The 26,640-nt window shown below is 41.7% G+C and overlaps 1 protein-coding gene across 1 annotated transcript in view; it reads right to left on the bottom strand.

Moving 5' to 3' along the window:
• The window catches only part of cacna1ba (calcium channel, voltage-dependent, N type, alpha 1B subunit, a), a 268,054-nt gene that overhangs the window by 87,671 nt on the left and 153,743 nt on the right, over window positions 1–26,640 (bottom strand). The window contains exons 12-24 of the mRNA XM_086205228.1: window positions 25,433–25,545; window positions 24,605–24,736; window positions 24,300–24,372; window positions 24,098–24,215; window positions 23,894–23,961; window positions 21,180–21,286; window positions 19,068–19,103; window positions 14,978–15,766; window positions 12,651–12,844; window positions 12,379–12,487; window positions 11,295–11,424; window positions 10,626–10,685; window positions 8,142–8,248 (exon numbers count right to left, since the gene is read on the bottom strand). Coding sequence (XP_086061354.1) covers window positions 8,142–8,248; window positions 10,626–10,685; window positions 11,295–11,424; window positions 12,379–12,487; window positions 12,651–12,844; window positions 14,978–15,766; window positions 19,068–19,103; window positions 21,180–21,286; window positions 23,894–23,961; window positions 24,098–24,215; window positions 24,300–24,372; window positions 24,605–24,736; window positions 25,433–25,545 — 2,036 coding nt within the window. The remainder of the gene's footprint in view (window positions 1–8,141; window positions 8,249–10,625; window positions 10,686–11,294; window positions 11,425–12,378; window positions 12,488–12,650; window positions 12,845–14,977; window positions 15,767–19,067; window positions 19,104–21,179; window positions 21,287–23,893; window positions 23,962–24,097; window positions 24,216–24,299; window positions 24,373–24,604; window positions 24,737–25,432; window positions 25,546–26,640) is intronic.

The raw sequence follows: 26,640 nt of genomic DNA, 5'->3' as shown, positions 1-26,640 counted from the left end.
CACATTGAACAACTGACCCAAAATTTTTTTAAAAAATGAGTGAAATAAATATATTGAGACCCAAGAGAGATGTATAAATTTGTTTAAAAAAAATAGATAATCGAATGTCGCTTCCACATAAGTTTAACAAGTATTTAGATTTCTCATGAAGGGAAACTTACGGTTAATTAATTAAGCAGTATGTAGTAGACAGTGTTTAGACAGGATGTTAAAAGGCATTTCTAAACACATTCTTAAACAGAGCGGATGTGCATGTCATGACTGTTTTTTCAATGTAGATTGCAACTACAACAAATGCAGTTAATTACTCATAATTTCACACTGATGTTAATGTTCTATTTCAGTTAATGACCTGAAAATGCTAACTGTTGCAAGTTGAGAAGGATTTTCATGACTAATTCAATAGAAATTACATCAACAAGTAATTTACAATAAGCAGGAAGACACTCACTAAAATGACTGCTGTGCATCATGCATATCGACTGGATTATTTCCCAATGGCCACATTACATCGTTTTTATCAAAATGATGATCTTATAATGTCTTATTGATCTATATTAAAATCTAATCATTTTAGTCTCCATACATATTGACACATATATATCTACACACGCACATGTATGTGTGCACATGCGTGTGTGTGTGTGTGTGTGTTTATGTGCGTGTCAGTTTCTGCATCCAAGATCCATACCTATCTCCAGCATGGTGTTGTGTCAGGCAAATAAAATAGCAAACCACATGACACTTAGATGTAACTGATGAGGCAGAATGGTCATTTTGAATCCTCCAGCGAAGAATATTCATGCTATAGTCAGTCTAATGTACATGCAAATATCCCAGAGAAGATCAATGTTGCCCAAGATGTACTCGTGTTCTTGTTACATTAGCCAGCCTCTGCTCAATTCATAAAACAATGTCTGATTGATGGTTATGGTAAGGCAGAGTGCTGATGAAAATACTTTCCATCAGAGGCTTGGGTAAAATAAAGGTGAAATTCCTTCTTTTGCACAAGAGAGCATGGACAAAACATCTTTAGGCGAGCACACTTGGAAGGTGGATGATGACATGGGAGTGTATCCCAGGCACAACACTGCACACTGCAAAAACACCCATGTTCACAATCGATTTCATTTAACACTGCTGTGCAGACAAAGTAGCTAAATCCTCCCTGACAGTGGATTATTTGCCTCCTTTTACAGTCACCATCTTGCACTACAAATCAATAGGGATGTGGAGAAAAAAACAAAAATGAAGAGGGAACCTTCCACTCATATTCGCCTCTTGATTAAAAGTCAAGACTCCATTTAAATAAGGAAGGAAATTACATTTGGAGCACAGAATTTGTTCTGAATTATTGTATTAACTTCTTCACTAGCTAAAGAGAACTTCTTTACAGAAAATTAACTTGTGTGCTTCCAAAAAATAATCTCCCTTGGGAACAATGAAAACAAATTTAATATTGCCTTATCAGGCTGATAACATTTTGCATTTAGACTAGCTGGTACTAGAGCATGTTGAACCGGTGCATTTAACATCTTAACTTCAAGCAGATAAAAAAATGTAATGGTAGACACCAGTTAATTTACCTGTTGTGTCCCAGAAGTTATGCTTGCATTTAGGGCTTTTTCTGGTATTAAGAGTAGCATAAAGTGTGTGTGGAATATTCTCAGCTAAGGATGGGCATTTTCAATAAAATGGTCTCAATCATGTGGATTATGAACAATCATTTTCAATTTGATAAATCAAATTTTTTTATAATAAAATGTTTATGACTGAAAATATTAAAGAAGTGTATTTTTCCTCAATTAGATGTTTATTTAAGAAGAAATTATCATTATCATACAACAACCCTTTCCAAAAAGTTTCTGTCTGTTAAATGGAAAATAAAACATAACAGATCTACCACACTCTAAAATGTTGTGTTGCCTGAAGGCCCCCACACATAGGATAGTCAATATGGTGCCCTACATCAACAAATCAGATTGATTGTCTATGTGTTGCTGGGCAGAGCAACCATGTTTCTGTGAAGACGTGTGTGTCCAGTAGTAGGAGGGAGTCGCAGATCACAATAATGACAAAAGAAGAAAAGATTTTCTTGGTGTGTTCAGCATGGTTCAGCCTGAAATAAACCTAGAGGTGACTGTCATGACATCATATCTCCCCAACAAGCCAAAACTCTATGAACTCCTGTTTTGCACTGATGATTTTTACAAACCCACAGATGCTTCATCCATGCTGCTCACTTCTACACAATAAATAAAGCCACTTCTTTCATCCGATTGACAGTCTGATACATTTAGATGCATTTAATTCCCTCTTCTTCTCTCTTGCCGAAGAAAATTATAATGATAATAATAATAATACAGTTTATCTATAGGTGCTGATAAGGAATTTTATCTGGTATCATATGTTTGAACTTTCTTGTACCTCATCCTCATAATTGCTCTGTAAGGTTAATAGCTGGCCTGACCCCAGTGCCTTGATCACGGGTCGGGGGTGAACCTGTGGTGCCTTCTCATAATCATACAATTTGTCATCAGAACGCTTGATGATAGTGAAGCTGACACTCACAGTGCCAGTGTTATCTATATGCGTCACTTTCACGTGAAGGTCACATTAGTGCAGAATTTTCTAATTCAGTAATATTAGGCAGTGCCAGACATTATAAGTATGACTGGACCCGGACACAGTTGTTCTGGTGAAGCTGACGATCATCTCACAGCGAACCTTGTACATCTGTTGTGGAAATGTCCAGTAAAGTGGTCAATATAAGCCATCTCTCAGTGATCAGCCTGTTTCTTGTGTGATGAATTCCTTCATCACACAAAACTCCTCTACAGGTGCCTTTCAGAATACTAAAAGACATAACATAATAAAAGCATAAAATCAATCAGAAGCAAACAAGAAGACTTGGAAAATGTAGGTAACACTTTCTGGTGCACTCCTCAGCTGCATAGCTACCATGTGTGTATATGAGCAGTGCACAGCATGTCACCATGCCTGAGCACAGCACACACTGCGTCTAAGTGTTGGGGCCTTTAAAATCAAAGCCAAAACCCTTCCCAAATGAATGAGTCTTCAACACAGCTAGGTCTCTTTTAGAAAAGATTCCATATCCAGAAATGGGAATAGGGATCTAGTTGCAGATCCCTGGGTAATTGTTTCTGATCTGTAATTGTGCATTACAGTTTAGCCTAAAACACCAGGGGCCTCATGTATCAATACTTGGGTGGATGTCATACTAAAAAACTGCGGTCGCAAGAATCGCGTATGCACAAAAAAATCCAGATGTATCAACATGTGCGAGTGCCGGAATCCACGCACGTTTCCTTGATACATCCCAATTAGCGTGGAATTGAGCGCAGATGTCGGAGCGACCGGGCCCGCCCACATTACGCTCACCTATAAATACGCAAATTCATTTAAATAGGGTCTCCGCTGTCGGCGCTCGCAAAATAATGTCAAAGCAAAAGAGGTTCATGACGTGCGAGCTGGTTGGGAAGGTGGAGGAGAGACAGCAGAGTTTGTTTGACATCCTGTCCAGTGGTATAAACAGTCAGTATAAACAATAAACGTTGTGAGTGGGATAAGAAGTTTGAGAGGGTGAACACGGTGGGTTAAAAAAAAGTGGTCGGACCTGTTATTGGCAAAAGTTCCCTTCTAATCACCAGTGTTGTTTATCATCATGTTCATACATCTTAACCACTCCTAATGACGGAAAGAAGGAGTCACTGTGTTTGCTCTTCCTTTGTTGGACGATCAAAGTGATACGAAGCACAGTTTTCCTCACTAAACCTGCACAAGCATAACTACGTCATAACCTTGCAACACTGCTAGCTCTCTGAAAGATTTCCTCTCTATTTCTAATGCATGTCTGCAATTTTAACTTCCTAAACAATGCAAGCTAAACGTAGGATTAAATTCAACACTGCGCAATCACTAAATGCAACAACTACAATAATCAATTGGCTTAAATTTAAATTTAAATCATATGGGAAATGGCAGTAACAGGACCTCAAGGTGGAGGTCAAGCGGCGTATAGCTGCCCTCCGGAGGAGTGCGGGAAAGAAAGGTGGGGGTCAGTGAGAGGGGCACCTGACGGAATTTGAGCAGCAGGTGGCGGCAGTCACGGGCAGCACCTCTGTGAAGGGGATTGTCGCCGCCACCCACACTGACTCCGAGAGCCTGGAGGGTAAGTGGCAACTCCATTTCTTATGCAACATTTCCACATGCTTTGCCACAGATGTAAAGGCAACACCTACACAGAATCAGCCATTTAAATAAACCAATATGTTTAATATAAATTGATCCGTCAGCCATGCCGCCGATGTGCAGCACACCTGCCGGCTCCCACGCCAGCCCGTCCGCTGGCTCGGTCATCCGCTAGGACCAGCGGCATTCGGGCCAGCCCGTCCTCACACAGGCGGTCCTGCAGTCGCAGGAGGACATAACGGGGATCAATGAGCCTGAACCACCTGATAAATGTTCTGGAGCGTTTCGCAGACCAAATAGATTATTTTGGCTTCATGAATCGTGTAGTAGCTTCTTACTCATTCACATTGTGGAAATGAAATTCTAGCGTGCGAGGACGGCTGCCCGGCCGGGATTGGCGTCCATCCCTCCAGCCTCTGCGCATCCATGATCTGCACATTGATGGATTGGAAACCCTGCCTGTTCACACCGGATGCCAACGCGAATTTCGCTCAACTGCCTGAGGAGCGAGTATTTCCAGCAACGTTTCCTTCCGCCATTTCACCATGAATATTCACAGAACTGTTGCGTTGTACCTGCCGTGGAAGGCAGAAATACATCGGAAAACTAAACGCCGTCGTATCTGGGTTATCAACACCATCTAGAGGCGAGCTCAGCTCAGTGAATTTCCCCGCTCGGTGAACCGAGCTCCTCCAGGGGCTCCGTCTGGATAACTGCCACTGAAGCAGTGTTTTCGGATGATGACTGGCCAGTTTCATGACCTGCTAGCTAGGATCGGTGACAGAATGTAACGAATGGACACCAATTTATTCAACCGGTTCTTGTAATTTTGACACATAGTGTCATATAGCACCGAGTTTCCACACATAGCCACAATCAACTTGTCGCCATCTTTTCAGTCTCAGTCAGTCAGTCAGTCAGCCGTGACGTCGGGACATCCTCAACGCTGATTGGCTGTCTTGACGCGAAGTTTCGCCGAAGTTCAATATTTTCAACTTGTGCGAATGGCAAGTATTTCGCGGCGTGAATATTTCACCTCACGAATTCGCGCATTCACATCATTCGCGCCGCCAGACTGAAAATTCGCGTCATTCGCGCATTCCCATGGACTTTGAATGGAAACTGTTCGAATGCGCGAATTCGTGTTCGGTGTGAACACACAGTATGAACGTAAGCGTATTTCTCATGGGACGGCGCTTTTATGGCAACATGAGTGCTGTCAGTGGCTCAGATTACATTAGAGAATCCGGCTATTGCTGCAAATTGCGCTTTAATATTGGCCTGTTCAATGATCAGGTCCACCACCCAGGGCATGGCCCGGTTGAGGGTCGACTGACTCACTCTGGAACGGTCCATCTCCCGCTGGAAGGCTTTTTTGTGCCCGATGTATGTGCGGTTATCAAATAATGTCAGTTACCAAACACTGACACAGGGTGTCGCCAACAGACCAAAGTGCAGTTAACGCAAGAATCAGCTTTCCGCCAACTTCTACGGCACCTCTGGTGTTGGCGTGAAACAGCGCAAGAATCGACAAACATTTTGCGTTGATACATCTGAACGTGAGCATTGATCCTGGCGTACGCAAGTTTTTCTTGCATAAACCGCATTGATACATGAGGCCCCAGGTCCCTCTGCAATGCATTAATTTGAGTTTAGCAACAATTAGTATGTAAACAGTGTAATCAACTGGGGCTGCGACACTGTCGCCACCCAAGGTCCTTCAGACATGTGAGAAAAAAGCAGAATACCTAAAATCAGAGCTCCATTTGTGCTGTAAGGCACTCACGTAGCTAGTTAAAATCCCTGTTCTGGTTTCCAATGTTCCAGTCTTTTTACTGAAGTGACAATAGGTTGAGACTCAAAGGCAAGGAATGAGTTAACAGAGGAGGATAAATCAACCAGCATTGGGTGTACAGTGGTTTAGATGGGTTGTATTTATAAAGAGTATTGCAATGTTTACAATGAGCTTTCCCATTTTTAACTGAATTTGCCCCAAACCAAACTCTGCTGTGCTTTTTCACATTAACTTGCGTCAAGAAAAACTCAACACAGCCTTTTTTGGACAAATGTTTGGTCAATCAAAATCCCATTTAATTGCCATGATCCTTAGTAATCAGGTCATCGATAGGTCTAAAGCTGGTGGAGAACGGAAGAATATGAATGGTGGATAATTGGAATGAAATTGACTTTTGCCGACATAAACATTTGAATGTCGTAGAAACCAGAGGTACAATCCTCATCAAATGCACACCTTTAGCCAGAAAATCTGGATATATTTCAACATGTAAGACTGAAATTAGTTGTTTTTGCAGTGTAAGCATGTATGTTTGCTCTTTCACATACATTCATTCAAAACACAATACAGACAGGCAAGTGGAGAGAGGTAGAAAAGGCATTACCCCATGAAGCTTCTTCAGTAGGATCCCAGCACAGAAATAGGGAGAGAATCATGTCAATAAACAGACTTCAAGCATAGCAACACTCAATGACACCTTCAATCAACTTGTCAGTAGCTAATTCCTCTAAAACTGTCCCCTCTGCAACAGTGTGCCTGTGCCACATTTAGTGACATACTGGTAACTTTCTGTTGAGATATCATGACTTGCACCAGGATCTTGTTGAGCATTATTGCTTCCTTCTGGAGCAGAAAGACCACTTTGATGGTGCCCTGGTTCATTTGGTGGTGCCATTGGATATTATTGTTTTTTGCAAACAGCAAAATTTTCATTTCAAATAAGACCTGCTAACTTTATATTCATAAAACTAGGTAGATTGAATACAATGTTGTTTTCCATTCTTCTTTATATGAACAGGACCACAATGAAGGACTGCCTCATCGGCTAACTGTGTAAAAGTGCACTGATAAACATGTGACAACAAATTCCTGGCCCTAAAATCATCTCATCTCACTCATACACATTTCAAACAAAATCACTAGAGGCGCACTGGTGAGGATTCTAAGGCATCCATTCTACGTGGTGCATCCAAGTAAAACGTGAAGGCAACTGGACATGAATTGTGGCTTGAATCTTCTTGAAAGCATGTATTGAAATGTTTAAAAATGTCTGTATTCTCATTTATGTACAGGCTGTCATTCAGGAAGTGTCTCTAGTGCTGCAAGAATTGTGACACTATCCACAATCAAAGTGAATCTGCAATGGGAACGTGTATCCTTAGGATTTTAGTGATACTGCTTATCGATACTGATATTGATAAAAAAAAAATTAATCGCAATTCATCTGCACACTACATGGCTTTGTTCCTGGTGCTAAATTCTTTAAGAATAAAGAATATGGTGAAATGTAAATGGAGGAATTGAATGGGATATTTATCATCAGAACCTTGGTTGTTCTGAAGGTGGGTGGTCATTTTTGAGTTCTGTATTAACGTGTTTCAGGAAAGAGCGGGCAAGTTTGTTCCTTTAAAGAATCCAGCTTTGACCAGATCCAGATATTTTGTGATTTACTATAGTCATGATTTATTCCTGTCCATCTATCTATGCATTCCATATACACTTCTATAGACACGCAGCATTACATTTTAGGAGAATGAAGGAATGAGTGGTTGTAGAAGCACGCAAAGGAGCTGCACTCACACAAACACATAGGGATTGCTTCCTTTATCAGGAAGGGATATTGGAAGTGCAGTTTTTTTGTTTTCTAATTGGGTGCAAGTTTATCCTAATTAAACTGGACAATGACATTTGCATCAGGTTCATTCAGCCATCAAACCAAAGATGAGGCCATTGATGTGACTTTATTAATCCTAAAACTTGCCTAATTAATTACTGGAGGCCAACATCTGATGCACTTCTTTAAACATGCTCTTCATTTTCTCAGATGAGCATTTGGCGGGCTAAATCTGTTCAGTAGATGGATCAACCAAGTCCGATGGCATTATTGTGGAACACATGAAAAAGAGTTACTTACGAAAATGCAAATGCTACCAGCGCCCCACTGACCACTATGAAGTCCAGAATATTCCAGAGATCCCTGAAGTACGATCCAGGATGGAGCAGCAGGCCTAAATCTACCATCTACACACACACACAGACACACACACACACACACACACACACACACACACACACACACACAATTGAGTATTCTACTATTTTCACTTGTAAAAGTACATCACTCAACACCAATGAACCAAGCTCAGGTCTAAGTCAAATCTCAAGTCTGAGCTTGAGTCTCGAGTTAAGCCTCAAGTCTCTTAGGATGGCAGTGAATAACCATCTCCTGTTGTTTTGCTTAGAACACACCATGACTAATGTGTATATATAAAGAATTCGAAGCATGTACTGTATTATCATCTTTCCTTCAAGCAGAAACACTGACGCAATATGAAAAAACATACAATGCAAAATTTACTTTTAAGTCAATAACTTGTGTAAAAACATATTGCTACAGTATATGAACGATGCATTTTTGCATCTTATTAAACACCTTAAGACAATCTACCAATAACATGTTAAGATATTTGAAGAACAGCCAATACATAACAGAACCTGAAATACAATAGAAAACAAACAAAAATCAAAACTTAATTGACAATCAGTTTGAGCCCTGAGCCTGAGAGTATCTCTCAAACTGCACGGACAGTGCATGCGGGTGGTCCCACATCAGAACTGTCAGGTGGGGGTATCTCTTCTCAACCATATTCACCCGTGAATTTGTGGAACATGACAATGACATAAGCCCCTGACAGCCTGACATATATATATATATATATATATATATATATATATATATATATATAAAGTCATGTGTCCACGATGAGAAGTTCATTTTCATATGCTTCGAAAATAAACCAGTCACATGCGACATTGTTAAATTAGCCGCACGTTGCGCCCATGACATTAATTGGTGGTGTGGTGTCAGCTACATATGGCGTGTGTGGTGATAGCCGACACTAACAAGCTAGTGGAGCCGAGGGCAGGTGCATTATGTGGATAATGGGTGAAGACGAAGACACAGAGAAAACTAGCGAGAGCGAGGAAAATGAGATGGACCAAGTGGCGAAAAAATAGCTCCTCACTCATTTGGAGCTATTTTGGGTTCAAACGAGATAACGTTGTACAAGCCCAGGTACTGTGTAAAACGTGTGGGGTGGTCGTGGCAACTATGAAGGGAAACACGACCAATGTTCATCACTATCTGAAACACCACCACAAAGAACTGCACAAACAATTCAAAGACAGCCAAGGCGCAAAACAGCCGACAACATCGAGTCAAAGGATTGCAGCAACCGAAATATGAGGCGACCCATATTTAAGCAGGTTGAATAAATGGACAGCGACTAGTTAGACAAGAATTCACAGGTTTGAGTTGCTCCCTTGTCACGTCTCCTTAGTTCTACATGGGCCAGCAGCTTCTCTCCCTCTCACTCACTCGCCCGTTCACTCTCTCTGTGACCACATGGAGCCGCAACGAACAGCAAAGCGGCTCAACACACACACACACAATATTACAAGAAAACTGGTACAGTAGAATAACGTGGAGTTTTTGTACCACTGATTTGTTATTTTACATCCCTAACAGGAATTTAGTAGTGTTATTTAAAACACACACACACACACCCGGCACTTTTTAATACGAGGCTAAAAGGGCAGGGGCTCAAGCACTCCTAGGGCCCTATGTGTGCACGTGCCTGCGCCACACCATAGCAGAAGGAACTGTTCATAACAATTCTAGAGATGGTTGTGATGGCAGTGTGGTTAAGCATTGTCCCTGAAGCAGCTAGGTGCTCCGCTCCAGAGAACACACTGCAAGTCTTTTTGTTAAGCAGAAGGTGCTTCAAGCTGCAATGAGCAGGTCGAGCCAGACAGGAAGTCCCCACACAAATGCCATAGTGAATCCACTCAATTTTCCTAATGAAACACCATCACATCATGTTGCAAAATTAGACAGAAATGTAATCATATGTTCTACACACTCATGACAGAAATACATACACCAAAGGAAAAGGACCCAAGAACACAATCTGAGCTAGCTGAAAAAACTGGGCAAGCAAAATACAACAAGTCTTGAACCAGTGGGTGAGGCAGCATGCAGAGGATGGATGTAAACTGTTGCAGCTTTAAGTCCCTAGAGTTCCCAGAGTTCTTGAAACTCTGCATACTCATTAACATAACCAACCTTCAAATGAGGTCTGTGGTTTTAAATGTCTTTCCCCTCATTCCTCCAACAGGGATCTCCTCCTTTGAATAAAGACTCAATTTTCACAGCATAGTGAGAAGCTCTTGCATGCTTTGCGTCATCTGATCTGCACGTCTGTCAGGCCTTTATAGAGATTGCTGATCTAATAGTTTAGAGCCCATATTGGCCATTTGCAATTGGTGGACAATCAATTGGAGCACCCTTAGCAGTGTAATAAGATCAGCCCCATAAAAAGGTTATCTGCTGTTTTACCTTGATCACCATTTCAAAAGTGAAAACCCCAGTGAAGGCGTAGTCCAGATATTTGAGCACCTGTGAGAGACAGATCAAATCAGTGTTAAAACACATAGTTGCAATATGTGTATGAATGTCTTCTGATATCCTATGTATTCCCTATTTAAAACAGTGTATGTTCATGAGTCACTGATTTACTGAAAAACGTATTATTAGTGTTGATAAAATAATGGAACATTCATCCATGCCGAAGAAAATAATTCACAATAACACCACAGTTGTGCATGCAGACAGCCAGGTGTTTGTATACATAAGCGTACAATGCAAACAGAAACTAAACTGGCACACTGACACAGCATTCAGCACTATCTCATTTGATGATGAAGGCATTACATAAAGCACGTACAATCGAATGGAATCATGGAGCTGCTGACCAAGATTAAACTGAACCAAAAATTTACCAGTCAGGAAGAAAATGCTAATAAGATGTCATGATGAGAGATGATACATAACAGAAAGTAGGATAAAAATTGAGACTCTTTGTACAGCCATTATACAAAACCTCAACAATACAGCAGGCATCTACATCGAAGAAGTGAACATAATGGGGGAGAAACACAAAAGAGCCAGTAAAGGACATTGTACATGTCCAATACTGCTTCCATCTGTGTGTCTTACATGTCTTACATTGTTGCGAGGAGCATTCGTCCAGACTGGATCCTCTGCCGCTAAAGCAACGCTACTCATCGCGATGACGACCAGGATGGACATCTCAAAATACCGCAGTGTCACAATATAATGACACAATCGCCTCATCCTATAGGACAGAAATTGGAGAGCAACAATGAGAGGTACATTATTTGGCTGGTGAAAGCAGTTTGTGCCCCAGTAGATTGAGTGCTGTGACTTAAAAACAAACAGGAACTGTATGACAACAACATTGAGCAGATGTGTGTGTGTGTGGGGGGGGGGGCCTCAACACAAGGGCTTACCAACAATTATTACTCAAATCTGGTCAATGTCAACTAGTCCATGCAGGGTCTACAATCTATAGCATGGATGCTTTAGGCCAGTGGTCGACAAATAGGTGGCCAGCAAGCCAAAACTGGACCCCAGCATTGACATCTAGCTCCCAAATTCTTTTAATAATCTGACCAAAGTCAAACTTTAAAAAAAAAAATTAAAAAGCAGAAAGACTTTCACTGAGTTAACAACACAATCCTTTGACTTGTCAGCAGCTACATCCTACAGAACTGTCACCATTATCTGTTCAAAAACCTCATTTTCAGTCACCTGCCAGTTGTGCTGCTTTTGCTTGAATTTTGTATGTTCAGAAACAGACAGTCTATATTGTGATTTCTCTCTCTTCTGTTGTAAATTCTGACTAATAAACACCGGTAAAGTATCAGTAGCTGTGTTGTTTGCTCTCTTATAAGGGCAACTGTTGGTCGCCCATCAGCTGATCTCTCACACCCCCTACATAATCTGAGCAATAAGTGTAGTAAGGTAGCATCTTATCTTCCCATTCTTCTTTGTATACCCAAATTCCGTCAAAATTCCTTTTCCAACCTCTTAGTCACCAATGTTTAGTGTGTTTACAATATACATTCAACAGTATTTAATTAAAAACAGTATTTTTAGCCTTTGACTAAGCTTATTTTGATTATCTGATTCCCTGGTCCAGAGTCTAATGGCTAAAAAAACAAATTGGTTAAAGGTGAAACATCATTGCCAACCCCTGACTTAGGGGGACAGGGACAAAGGGACTCACGGATTGGTTTGTCCAAAAATGAACATAGAACTGTAAGGCAGAATGGGTTTTGGTCCGCTCTGACTCAGATCCTCATTCATTGGACTGGTCTCACAGTCCATACTGTTCACTGGGAAGATAGAGAGTTTGATTATAGTTACGATTATGGTCATGATTGTAACACTTAACAACAACAACAGCAATACAACAACAACAATATTTCTAAAATCATAAATGAGTTAATTTCCATTCTTGCATGTCAGCAGCTATTAACAAAAACAAACAGCACTGACTTTGTATAAATGTGGTCTCTCCAGGTGGGGAGGTTAAGGTCACGGGGGGAATCTGGTTTAAGCTTTGTCTGGTATGTTGGACATTTCTCTGGTTGTCTGAGTCCTCAGCTCGGTCAAGTGGCCACTTGAGCTCCCCGGAGCCCTGCAGAGGGGATATGGTGAGGGATTCCCCATCTGAGTCACCAATCCTGCCCCTGGAAAAGAGAGGACATTAATCTACAGCATTCTCAAGGAGCCTCAAATTAATGCAGTGAGAATACTGTCCTCAAGAGACTTTTTATATCAATTGTGTTACATACAAAGTCAAAACAAACTGCCCTGAGAAGTACTGACAGCATCATACATTCATACCACTATAATTGGTGGTGACTCTTTCTGTGTCCATTCATCTGTACTTGCAAGCCACAAAAACACTTATCAGTGGCATGAACACATTATAACAACGAACAAAGAAAAAATAGCTACAGCAGAGTTCCATCCATCCTTCCATTTTTTTTCCGCTTATTCTGTTCAGGGTCACAGGGGGCTGCAGCCTATCCAAGCGGCTTTTGGGCGAGAGATGGGTTACACCCCTGGACAGGTCACCAGTCCATCGCAGGGCCAACATATATAGACAGACAACCATTCACACTCACAGCCACACCTACAGTCCACTTAGAGTATTCAGTTAGCCTCGTCCCCATTTGCATATCTTTGGACTGTGGGAGGAAGCCAGAGCACCTGGAGAGAACCCACGTAGGCACAGGGAGAACATGCAAACTCCACACAGAAAGATCCCGTTCTCAAGCCGGGACTTGAACCTGGAACCTTCTTGCTGTGAGGCCACTGCACCACCGTGTAGTTGTTTACGATACTGTATTATAGTGTATTATATTTTTTACTGTAGTTTATTGTAGCTTCTGCTATTTATTGCTCTGTACTTTTTCTCCTGCTACTTCTCTGTTCCTGCTGCTGTAACGGTTCCAATTTCCCCTCTGTGGGACAAATTAAGGTTTATCTTATCTTATCTCTTATATTGTAAATTATAGAAAGATAATTCTTTTCCTATTGTTTCCCTTTGGGCAAGCTGCATCTATTCGTGGAGGTCTAATCCAAAACAGCAGTGTTGCATAACCCACTCCCTAATTGTAAGGCCAAGCAAAAGTTCAAACTAGCAAAACTGTAAAAAGAAAATCCCCCTTCAGGTGTATTAGTTACTCCTCTTTGTAAATGACCACTTGATATACCATTCACACATATAAATTAACTCTTTACTATGACATTAATGTTTTGCTGAGTTTTTCTAAAAAATATAATAACTCTTTAATTACTGGGTCTCTGCCTCCTACTCCATAATGCAGTGTACATATAATGTAAATTATAATAATACTACCAATTTAACATATCACATCACCAAGTTTGTGTGCGCATTGGTGCAGATATGGGATATGAATCTATAAGAATAACATCCATCCATCCATCCATCCATTTTCTTCCTTTTATCCCATTAAGGGTTGCGGGGGGGCTGGAGCCTATCCCAGCAGCTTTCAGGCGAGAGAGTACACAATGGACAGGTTGCCAGTCCATCACAGGGCTAACAAATATAGATGAACAACCATTCATACTCACAGACATGTCTATGGTCAATTTAGAGTATTCAGTTAGCCGAGTCCCCATATGCATGTCTTTGGATAGTAGCAAGAAGCCAACTACCCGGAGAGAACCGCAGGCACAGGGAGAACATGCATACTCCACACAGAAAGATCCCGTGATCCCGCAACAGTGCTAACCACTGCACCACCATGCCACCTTAAAGATAACATAAGGGTACCAATGATAAACAAGGAGCCACCAGGAATATCCATCCAACCATTCATTTTCTTCCACTTATTCTGTTAAGGGTCATGGGGGGCTGCAGCCTATCCAAGCGGCGTTCGGGCGAGAGGCGGGTTACACCCCTGGATAGGTCACCAGTCCATTGCAGGGCCAACATATATAGACAGACAACCATTCACACTCACAGCCACACCTACAGTCAACTTAGAGTATTTAGTTCGCCTCGTCCCCAATTGCATGTCTTTGGACTGTGAGGGAAGCCAGAGTACCCAGAGAGAACCCACGCAGGCACAGGGAGAACATGCAAACTCCACACAGAAAGATCCCGGAACCTTCTTGCTGCGAGGTGACAGTGCTAACCCCTGTACCACCATGCCGCCACACCAGGAATATACAACAGAGAAAAGTTCAACAAAAAACAGATTGCACTACTTGCTAATAACTGTTATCTTTCCCCTCTACCTGCCCAGTGAAGTTCAGAGAGTAATTGCCAGGGTCAGGTTGTTTTGTACCTGTGACCGTGAGTCCTGTCTCTGTCACTGGACTCTTCCTCTCCATGGGTGAACTGACTCTTGGGTCCATGATTCCCTTGTCTCCTTCCCTTTCCATTGACTCCACTCTCTCCTCTGGAATTCCCTTCCCCATCTCTGTTAGATGAAAGTCCATCTTTGTGACAGGATCTCTGTTCCCCCCTTCCTCTGCTGACCAACCCATTGCCCTCTTGAGACTGCTGGTGTGAATGATGATGTCGATGTTGTCTCTTTTTTGTGACTCCTCTTCCCCCTCCTCCTCCTCCCGCCCTACTGTCGTCCACTGAGCTCTGATGGAGATGCCTTTTGCCACCCTCGTGGCAGTGGGATCTCTTGCTCTTCTTGTCTTTGGCCCGGCCACCATTATGATCTTTGGAGTGACTGTGGTGAATGTGGTGCCTGCCAATTTCACTGCTTTGATTTGTCTCTTCCCCTGTTCTGGCTCGATCCCTGTCTCTGTGGTGATGGTGGCGGTGGGTCTGACGCAGTGAGGGACAATCAGCAGTAGTCTCAACCTCCTCTGGCAAGCAGCACTTGTGGTAATGCTGGCGGCTGCCCAGCAAAGGCCTATCCTGAGGTTCAACAACCAGAGGCCGGTCAAGGTGCGTCTTCATATCTGGCCGGATGTGGAGTGCGGATGACAAGTGCAGACGCTCCTCTGGCTCCAGCTCGTTGAACAGGGCCTCACAACTCGCTTGGTTCTGCCTCCTCAGCTGGTTGGCTCTCTGCTCCCACACAGACATTGTCTTCACTGACCTATGCTGCTCTCTACTATGGGACAGAAGAAGCAGATGAATCAAACCCACTGACATTCAAACAAATTGCCTCTAATGTCAGTGCCACAACACGTGGCCATGTGCAAGCCATGACCCAGATTCTGATGTGTGACACAGTCATATTGGTCTAATACCAGCAAAGTTCTTCATTGTGCATCTCATGAAGGCAAACACTGCCCCCAAATGCGCAATGGTTTTCTGTATGAGTGAAGTGCGCTCAAGCTTTTAACACAGAGAACACATGGTGAGAGTTTGTCAATGAATGTAGCTAACAACAGGAAGCATCACACATTACCAGTCTATTGGAGATACAGTTTGAAATGGCTGATTGCATTCACTTGGATTTACAATGTTCTTTCTTCACTTGTTTTAGTGTGGAACTTAATATATTGCAATGACATGTATTAATGTGTCATTATCGGAGAGTCTGTTCACTATACATGTGAATCAAATTTTGAAATTTACCTCAATTTATAATGAACATTTGGTCTTCAAGGGGGTCCTCAGCAGATGGGGTTTAGGTTTTCACTGTTCTTCAAGGCAAAAACCACAGCTGTCTTCAGAAAATTTTCATAATCAGAAATATAGTTTCCCTAGACATTTTGATCTGATTTTCTTACATGTTTCTCATCATTTCTTTGTTATTTAATTCATCATATTTTAGTGACAGTTTACCAAGTCCCGCTCCAAAATGCAGACAAACCAATCATGGAACATCTAGCTTCCATGACAGTATTCTGTTGACTTCAATGCAAAAGTTTTGGATTTTGTTCATTATCAAGCAGGTTTTGTTAACTTTAACAAGTAATTGTGAAACTTTGTGCCTGGGTTACTTGTAACACGAACATTCAATTCTCAGAGAGGTTGGAAGGAGATAAACATTTTTTTTCCTTTTGCAAAATGAAAATCAAACTGTGAAAAGTGTTGGCTGTGGATAATGCAAAGTAGATGTCCTCAAATCCAGTTGAACCCCTCAAAGGTCAAAAGGCTAAGCTTTGTCTGCTCCAAGGTAAATCATTACTTCTTACACTGCTGATATTTTTTGAATATTAGTAAATTACTGGTGAATGTGCATCCATCAATTTATTTTCTATCCCACATATCCATTAAGGGTATTAGTGAATTTGACTTTATTTATTTGTACTGTTTGCTTCTTAATTGTAGTAGGAAAAAGGGACCTTTCTTGCTTTACAGGAGCAGTATTGCTCATGAGTGTCGTTGTCCTCTATTTCACTCACTGTGGTGCTGAGGTAGTTTGAAATCCTGGATATAGATGTAGTCCCCTCTGTCTGCACCTGTCTTAAACTCATTTTTTGTTTGTCTGAACTAAGACAATATTTCAGTCTGTTCACTATACATGTTAGTGACAATAGAAAAGCTATGCTTATTCTGAAAGCTTGATGAATGTGCCAACATAAACACAGGGGGGTGGGCCTTAGGTATCTAAACAATTGACCATTTACTGTGACAATGTTCAGATAGTTCTTGCTAAGGCACTTTTGGCCTTTTTCACATTTTGAAAGAAAACTGAAATGTGAAATTGCTGGGGAAAATCCAGTGGAATTGGCCAAAGCTAATAATAAATTTTATCAGGCACATTTAGCAAGAAACATCATGATATTTCTAACAATTTGTGAATGTACAGGCCATATTGGAATGTCAGATGGGTGAAGATAGATCTGACATTCTGGGCTTTTCATATGCTACATTAATCCATCTTCCTGCAGTTGCAGTGATACTGTCATCTGGGTCAAGTTATTACTGACTTTTGAATCCACCATCACACTGGCCCAATCCTCTAATTAGCCAGAGATAATTAAAACACCTTCAGCATCATGGCGAGCCTGTGGTGGACAGAAGGCATGTAGTGTGGTTCCTATCATAGACTATTGCGGTCAGAGCACACAGACACCATACAGACACAATTTGCCTGACTTTACAAAAAGACAGATAACCATTCGCTCGCTCTCACAGCCACACCTATCGTCAATTTAGAATATCCGATTACCCTAGTCTCCTCTTGCATGTCTTTGAACTGTGGGAGGAAGCCGGAGTACCTGGAGAGAACCCATGCAGGCACAGGGAGAATATCCAAACTCCACACAGAAAGACCCATGCTCGAGCCGGAGTTTGAACCCAGAACCTTCTTGCTGTGAGGTGACAGAGCTAACCACTGCACCACCGTGACGCCCAGAAAAGAATTCCTATTGGCAATAATAAACATTGTAAGAAATCACTTTTCTACCTTCCATAAAGCCTTGGCTAATTCACCTTACAGTCAACAATTTTCCTCCAATGATTTTACCAGTTACCAATAATTAATCAATAAATTCATTTTTGGTTTAGCTCTTGGATTTGTGCAACTTGGTGTGATTAAAGTGTTACTCTGAGGTTATATTTCTTATATTTATACATTTAAATTCCCCAGACGGCATTGTCAGCTTATGTTCTCGAAGCTATGATGCCCTTGTCAGGCCAACCAAAGTTGCGATAATCACCTCCTACATGTGTAAAAATCACATGCCGTAGTCCCATCTGGACCATGTGGCCTATTAAGTTATGAACTATGAACAATCATGTAATCTATAGATTTGTAGTAATTGTCATTGTGTTTCTTGTGATTCATTGTTTGTGGTTTGATTAGTCCATCCTGTTTAATTTTGAAAGCACTTCCTTCCTTTGTCTTCATTTGCCTTATATTTCTTGTCTTTGTTTGTTTCCTGGCTATTGAGTCACCCACCTGTGTTTTGTCAATGTGTTAGTTGTCATCATTCACAGCCCTGTTCCTTGCATCTCACACCCTATCAGCTCCCTCCCTGTTTGTTGTGTCATGAGTTGAGTTTGTACTTTAGTTTGGTTGTCTGTTTTGGTTGTTTTCAGAAACTTATGTCATTTTACGTGTTTTGTTACCCAGCCTTTTTGCCTCAGTGTTGCAGTTGCTCATATTTAATTTATCTGTTTCATTTGTAATTTAACATTTTTGTGTTTAGTAAACTACTGAGTTCTGTCAAGTCTTGCCCGCTTTATGCATCTGCATTTGAGTCCTGCCACACCACCACAACCCTGAAAGTGCACTAGACTATATAAATCCTGTGCAATGCTGGATTTGACAGATTAGGCTCGACTCCCTGGAGATGAAGTGACAGCTGACTCAAATGCCCAGCACATGGTGTTAAGAGAATGCAGCATGGCTCTGTTTTTTATGCAATTTCCAACAATGAAAAGTGAGAACATGATAATGTAGCTTTGAATGCAAATAATCATCGACCACCTAGCTTGCAGGCAGTTGGATTTACCTCCGGCAGTGATGGACTGGGGTGCAGACATAATTCCTACAAAACATAAAGGAGCAACATTGAAACAAACAGAGGAACATACTGCAGAGAATTTGCAGCTAATACAAGGAAGCAGGAAGGGGCTGCAGAGGACCAAAAAATTTAGAAATGTGCAAAATTACACAAAATCCCACCAAAAAAGTTTTGCTAGAGAACAAAAATGAAGAGAACACACAAACTCTCAGGGCAATCAAGCCTGCATAACATAAAGGCTCACAGGATTCATGTGTCCACTAAACAACAACTTTCCCCCTTATGTCTACACTTTATTTTAATGTGTTATTTTTATGGATCATGAATGCAGAAACCAAGCTGCAATGAATATATATTTTTATTTCAATTGATCCAAATCCCAGCTTTTAAATCATACATGGGTCCAGTTTAGTTCTAAGTAGTGCGTTTTTAAGTTTTTTTCCCGGTTCTGCCCCACGCTTTTGACCCGATGAAGACCTGTGCAATCCTCCAAACAAATGACCATGTTCCTCAACTGGGAAAAAAAGAAACTTCCCTCCATCTACAAATCTTACCTGTTCATCTCATTCCCAACAAGAATGCAAAGTTATATGGTAGGAAGGTGGTTCTAGTTCGAATCTCATTTTCAACCTGGTCATTGATTATCAGGTGGAAGTCATTTCTCTGTCTCTGTCAGCTTTACCCTGGTCAGAACCGCCTCTCAGACAGCCAATTAATAAATCTCCCTTATTTGTTTCTATGTATGACTGTGTCTGGATTGGTCTAACAGATGAAATATTAACAGTCTTTGACAAATAAACAGAAAATGAAAACACATTAGTTTTGCTTGCTGCTTATTAATAAGAAGTAACACTTTTTTCAGTGTGACTCTGGCTAAAGTAATCCATCCATCTTCTTCCGCTTATTCCTGTTAAGAGTCACGGAGGGGCTGGAGCCTATCCCTGTGGCTTTTGGGCGAGAGGCTGGATACACCCTGGACAGGTCGCCAGTCCATCACAGGGCCAACACATATAGACAGACAACCATACACACTCACAGTCATACCTTGGGTCAATTTAGAGCATCCAATTAGCCTAGTCCCCAGTTGCATGTGTTTGGACGGTGGGAAGAAGCTGAAGTACAAGATTTTACAAGAGAAAACCCACCAACCTTACCAAGTAAAGTCTGCTGGGGAAGGCATACTAGTAGTTCATTGAGAAGGCTGTATGTAGGTGAATTCATCTTTGAGTATAAAGGAGGCAGAATAAAGTTAGCAAAACTTGTCAATTGAGAGATTCCAACAAACAATGCAATCAGAAGTTTCCCAGCAGCCACATCTACACAGCTGACACATATTATACACCAAAAGTTAAAACAATAGAAGTGCAGAAGTATGTTAGTAAAAACCCACTGACAATCTCAGTAGACAGGAAACTAGAGCATTGATCATGCTATAATGTTCCTGTATCAGTCTGCCACAATACAGACTGACATGCATCCACTGTGTGAAAATGTGGGCAAAATGTTGTTTGACCCCCAGCAATGCATCAAGAACCAAACTTTTGGTTCCTGTCTACTCAGATGCCTTCAAATATCCTCCAATTTCATTGGTTTTACAGCATTGATGCTCCTCAGTAATGCCTCTTTACCAACTAAGATGGCAAACTCAGACGAAAAGTAAATTTGTATGTGTACAAATAATTGTTCACATAATTTTTGAGTTATGTTATGAGAAACAAACATTTAACCTTGGTACTGTAACCATAAATGGTGAGCTGAATGAGGTAAGTGTGTTAATATCACTAGTGTGTTATTGTGGCCCTCTGATGCACCTGAGCAAACAAGGCAACTTGTCTTTTTCAACAGATGCATCATGTGTGCTCCAAGGGTTACATTTTCAAATCATTTCATCTCACATGTCCAGTGTTTTTAAGATTTTCTCCTACATCAGCAAGTTAGGAGTTACTTTTAGCCTTAAGATATTTTGTGAATCAGCGCCCTAGATCACAGAAAGATGAACATCTGAGTGAAATGGGTAAACATTACTGTGGGCTTGTGCTGAGAAATTAAATGAAACATGGAAGCACCAGAGAAGCAGAATAAGAGCTAATAGAGACTTACGCTGTGATGGAGATGTTAGCGGCTGACATGGGGCTAACTTCCTGTACCTCCTTGGCTTTCTGCAGGGCAAGCTTCTTACTGATGGCCTCCTCTTGTTCCTCTTCATCCTGGACATGATGTGCACAAACATACAAACATACAAAGCACACAGTATTTATCTGTGGAGGACAGTCAAGTTTATGGATCCAGAAAAATCCTCAATAAAGATCAATGGGGAAATTCAGTTGATCCGACATTTTCTTCTCCATCAGAGGCCTCCCCAGGTGGCTCAGTGGAGGTGAAGATGTAGGATATCATTTATAATAGCCAAAATATGTGATTATTAAAAAATGAAAAACCTTGCAGGGAATTTAACTATTATTACTACTTTCCATGAGTCAGAAATTAATCAAGAAAGACCACATCAATGCCTCTATATGTAGGGTGCGGTTAGTGCTGCATCTGAATGTATCTGACCATCAATCAGAGGAAAAGCACTGGCATTTGTTATTCTATGCAGGCAAGAAGCAAAAAAGAAGTAGGTGTGGGTTGATGAAATCCTAAGAGCAAGACAGAAGTTGGGAGGATTTCAACTTGTCCAGGAGTAACTTGCCAGATTACCTCCTATTGGACGCACCTACATCATCACAGCATGATGAACTTGAGTTCCACTTCTCTATCTGAATATAATTTTTCCGAAGCTTTAAATTTAATCATGTTTTCACTGGAGAGTTCCCCCTTTTCTTAAAGTTTATTTTGAGATTTCAGTTTTGCCAGTTGAATGTTCCACTATATTTGTAGCAGGGTGAGGGCCTGCTCAAACACTGAAGGCCCAAACAGAGCAAAGTACAAGGATCATGTTTGCACCCAAGTGTCCTGTACCCAAGTTGTGAAATATTTAAATTAGGTATCAGACGCTCAGTTTATATTGGGCATGACAAGAACCAAATGTCAAATGGAATCTGGTTGCTTCTCTGACTTCATCCTTTATGACATTCCATCCATCCATTTTCTTCCACTTATCCTGTTAAGGATCAAAGGGGGCTGGAGCCTATCCAAGCCGATCCAAAAATGCAGGGTACACCGTGGAGAGGTCGCCAGTCCATCGCAGGGCCAACATATATAGACAGACAACCATTCACACTCATGCCCACGGTCAATTTGGAGTATTCAATTAGCCTAGTCCCTATTTGCATGGCTTTGGACTGTGGGAGGAAGCCAGAGTACCCGGAGAGAACCCACGCAGGCACAGGGAGTACATGCAAACTCCACACAGAAAGATCCCATGTCTGAGCCGGGACTCAAACCCGGAACCTTCTTGCTGTGAGCCGACAGTGCTAACCACTGCACCACCATGCTGCCGCTAAAGTTATCAAATGGAGCTAATATCTGGATAACTCAATGGTGGGATGTAATTTGTGTGGACCTCACTACAGGTTGAACCCCCCGACTGTCATCTCCCCAGCCACTTCCACCAGATCTTCTGCTGGAATCCCGAGTTGTTGCCAGGCCAGCCAAGAGACATAATCTCTCCAGCATGTACTGGGTCGGCCTTGAGGCCTCCTCCCGTTTGGGCATGCCTGGAATACCTCCCAAGGGAGGGGTCCAGGAGGCATCCTCACCAGATGCCCGAACCACCTCAACTGACTCCTCTCGACATGGAGGAGCAGTGGCTCTACTCAGAGCGGAACATGCTCCATTCGGACTCAATGTCCCCCACTGCCCCCTGGATTCGGTCAAAGCTCTGCTGGAGGTGGGAGTTGAAGATCATCCTGACAGGTTCTTCCGCCATGCATTCCCAGCAAACCCTCACTACTCGTTTGGGCCCACTAGGTCTGCGCAGCGTCTTTCCCTGCCACCTGATCCAACTCACCACCAGATGGTGATCAGTTGACAGCTCAGGTCCTCTCTTCACCCAAGTGCCAAGGCCCCCGCCTTAGTCTGCTGCCCAAACCACAATGCACGGGACCCTTCCAGTTCCTCCTGAGGGTGGTGGGTCCATAGGGGAATGAGTCCTTGGGTGAGCCTACCAGGGGCAAAATGCCCGCGACAGCATAGACTCCTAGAGTCATTAGGGCACTCAAACTCCTCCACCACGAAAAGGAGACGGCTCCAGGAGGAGCAATAAATGTGAGGATGAGGAAAAAGTCTGTTAGTTTTAAACCATCAAATCTTCTTGCGCCTGAAAATTTGTCATCAACATGATGGTGTTATGAAGGAATATGGACAAGTTTTGATTTTTTTGGATTGACTAATGTACTTTACTCTGATTTGATAGTCAAAGCATTTAATTTTATGGGCTGATAATTTAGAGGTACTTTATTTCATAAAATTTGAAGATTTACCACATTTTTTTGTGAAGGATAACAGCAGTGGTATAAAATTTGTGTACATCAGAGCTATGGAATATTATTCATCTACTTCTAGCATTGCTTACTTCATCTTAGCCTTTCTTACCCTTAATTGTACACAAATTGACATATTTTTATATTCAAAAAATGTGGAAATGATTATTAGGATCAGCCACGATAGGTAGGTATTTATCCGTTGTCAGTATCAACTGATTAAAACCAATATTGTGCGGCCCTCATAACCTGCTCATACTGGCTGTTTGAAAGAAAGGGGATACAAGCTCATATGAAAGTTGAATTAAATAAGTAGACTCTTGCTGAGGGTGCTGTTCTTGTTGACTCACATGACACAAGGAAATATGAAGCTCTAAATTAATACTGTACCTTTGTGAGCTCTTGAGCATTGGCTAGGTTATCTACAGCAATGGCCAGAAAGACATTGAGGAGGGTGTCTGGTTATTAGTGATCTCAGGAAAAGATAAAACATGAACATAAAAATCCTCATTTATAAATGCAGCTTCTTCAAACCGATATTGTCTTGCACAGTGCTATCAGTCTGACTAACGAGCGCCAGAATGGAAAGGATACAGTTTCCAAAGAGAGTGAGAACAATGAAATAAATGGAGGAGAACATTCCACCATGGACGCCCCCCTGTGACTCAATCCCATGGTACATGACCGCGTTCCAATCCTCCCCCGTTAGGATCTGCAGACAAAACATAAATCTGGTTCTTGAATCAAGTTCAAGTCCCGTAGACCTTGAGAACATGCTGATGGAGTCGACCTTTACCTGGAACACAGTTAGGATCGCGGCTGGGAATGTGTCAAAGTTGGTTGTTGGTGTTTCGTCTTCAAAATTAAATCTGCAAGAAGAAGAAAAACAGAAAAAATGACTCCTCCACTAACTGGAGGAATTTGTTTGAGATGCCTCTGAAGTCCAAAGTACTAGATATCAATTAGGATAAGGTAGCAGTGGTAGTGGGAGTAAGTGGTATGGAGTGGACTGAACTCCTTCCAGGAGGTGAATCTAAGTGGTCCCCATATTACATGTTGGCTTTAGCATAGCAAAATTTTGTGGTGCATCAAGGTACTCACTGCCCACCAAATAGTTGCATGCCCAGCAGGGCAAAGACTACAATAAAGAGGAAGAGGAGGAACAACAAGCTGATGATTGACTTCATGGAGTTGAGCAGGGATACCACCAGGTTTCTTAATGAGTTCCAGTACCTACAAACAAAAAACACAAACACATTTTAATATCTTTGAGTTCACATCTAACTGGAAACCCGTCCAGGGTTCACATTTTGATAAAGAGTTAGGAACACAAACAATAAAACAATTCATCTCATCTGAGTCAATTGATAGAGGAAGCAACACCTCCTTCAGATGTGACGGCTGCTGATTATTGCAGAAGAACAGAATTTTTGCCAGTACCTTAGCTTTTGGTTTGTCAACACTGACATCTACAGACCACTTACCACCAGTCTATGTGAATAACCAAAGCATCTATCTATCCATTCATTTTCTATACAGCTTATCTGTTAAGGGTCATAGGAGGGCTGGAGCCTATCCCAGCTGACATTGGGCGAGAGGTAGGGTACACCATGGACAGGTCGCCAGTCGGTCACAGGGCCTTCCGGAGTAATTACGGACTCAGTATCTTGCTCAAGGATACTTTGACATGATCATGGTCAGGAAGTGAGTATTGGTTCCTAGATGGCCGCACTACTACCAAGGCCTTACAAAGGCCTCCAAATATAATTACTAACAATTTACAATTGTGCCCAAGCTGTATGATGATATCCTAAGCATTGACAAAAACTAATTCACACAAAGACAGACACACACATGCGCATGTATATATGGAAGATTAATCCAGAACTAATGTTGCCATTTGCCAGTGGTACTTTGAAGAAGACTCACTTGGTGACTTTGAAAATCCTGAGCAGTCTCAGAGCCCGCAACACACTGATTCCAAATGAAGCCCCAGGTTTGATGGCAGCCCAGATCACCTCAAAGATGCTGCCAATAATGACCTGAGAAAACAGGCTGATTACTGATGCAGCCTGCCACAGTACTGCTGATATTCATTACATATGTTCTTCGTAGTTCCAATAATAAACACAGTGGCAAATAATCATTTATTTGAATCAATCCCATTTTGAAAACACACAGTTAAATTACTGCTCATAAAATATTTAGACACATTACTTAACCAAATTTTGAATGTCTTTGATATTTGCTTGAACAGTATATGCTGATTATTAAATCCAGCTGATCATTGCTCTCTACATGACACATCCATTCACACTTAGCAGAATAAATCCTCTTGTTTAAACATGACATGAGAATGAAACACTTCACCACAATATTCACGCAGTGAATAGAGACATGCCTGTAGGTCCCTTAACATTAACATAACATTAAAAATTAACTCAATACAAAGGCCACCATTATTTTCTCACCAATGGTGATCATGATGAGTGATAGTGTTGTTTTATTAGGGCCTGAGCCTGAAGGTACTTCAGACGAAGACCCTATCCTATTATGTTTGCTTGGCAGAGCAACACATTAGCAGCACTAAAAACACTACAAAGACACACTAAACAGTGTCCCAGGCCCCCCCAACACCCATGAGGTAGTGATATGCACACACCCATTGACTGCATTGACTGCATAACACACATAATCTAATTTCCCCCCCTGAACATGCATGAAATTCGCTGAAATTCAACACACTTGCCGGTCTGGCTTCTCCAAGGGCATTAATGCTATCGCTTCTAAACTTTCACACATTACTCTCCCAACTGTGCTGATTAAAAGTTGCTAAAGGTTTGTATATGAATTACTCGGTTTGGATTTTATAAGCCGTCAAAGTGGGGGAGACACGTTTCACACTTACAATGGAAGTCTATGAGGAGACCGTGTCCTCTCAGGTTACATACTGTCAAACAAACGCTTTTCACGTCTACACCATACATCCCACAGCTTTAACAAACACACCACTGCATTCCTGACAAAAATTCCTACAAAAATATGGTGTTATGTGTCACTCTTGACCAACGTATGCCGACTTATTCCACTTTTCCACACTACAATTCTGTTGATCCTCCTCTGCTCTCCACTCTAGC

The sequence above is a fragment of the Aulostomus chinensis genome, chromosome 6 (genome assembly GCF_037954235.1).
Source record: "Aulostomus chinensis isolate RoL2024-O1b breed Wild chromosome 6, RoL_Achi_v1.0, whole genome shotgun sequence".
Taxonomy (NCBI): Eukaryota; Metazoa; Chordata; class Actinopteri; order Syngnathiformes; family Aulostomidae; genus Aulostomus; species Aulostomus chinensis.
The sequence above is the reverse complement of the archived record's forward strand: the minus strand, read 5'-3'. Positions and strand labels throughout refer to the sequence as shown.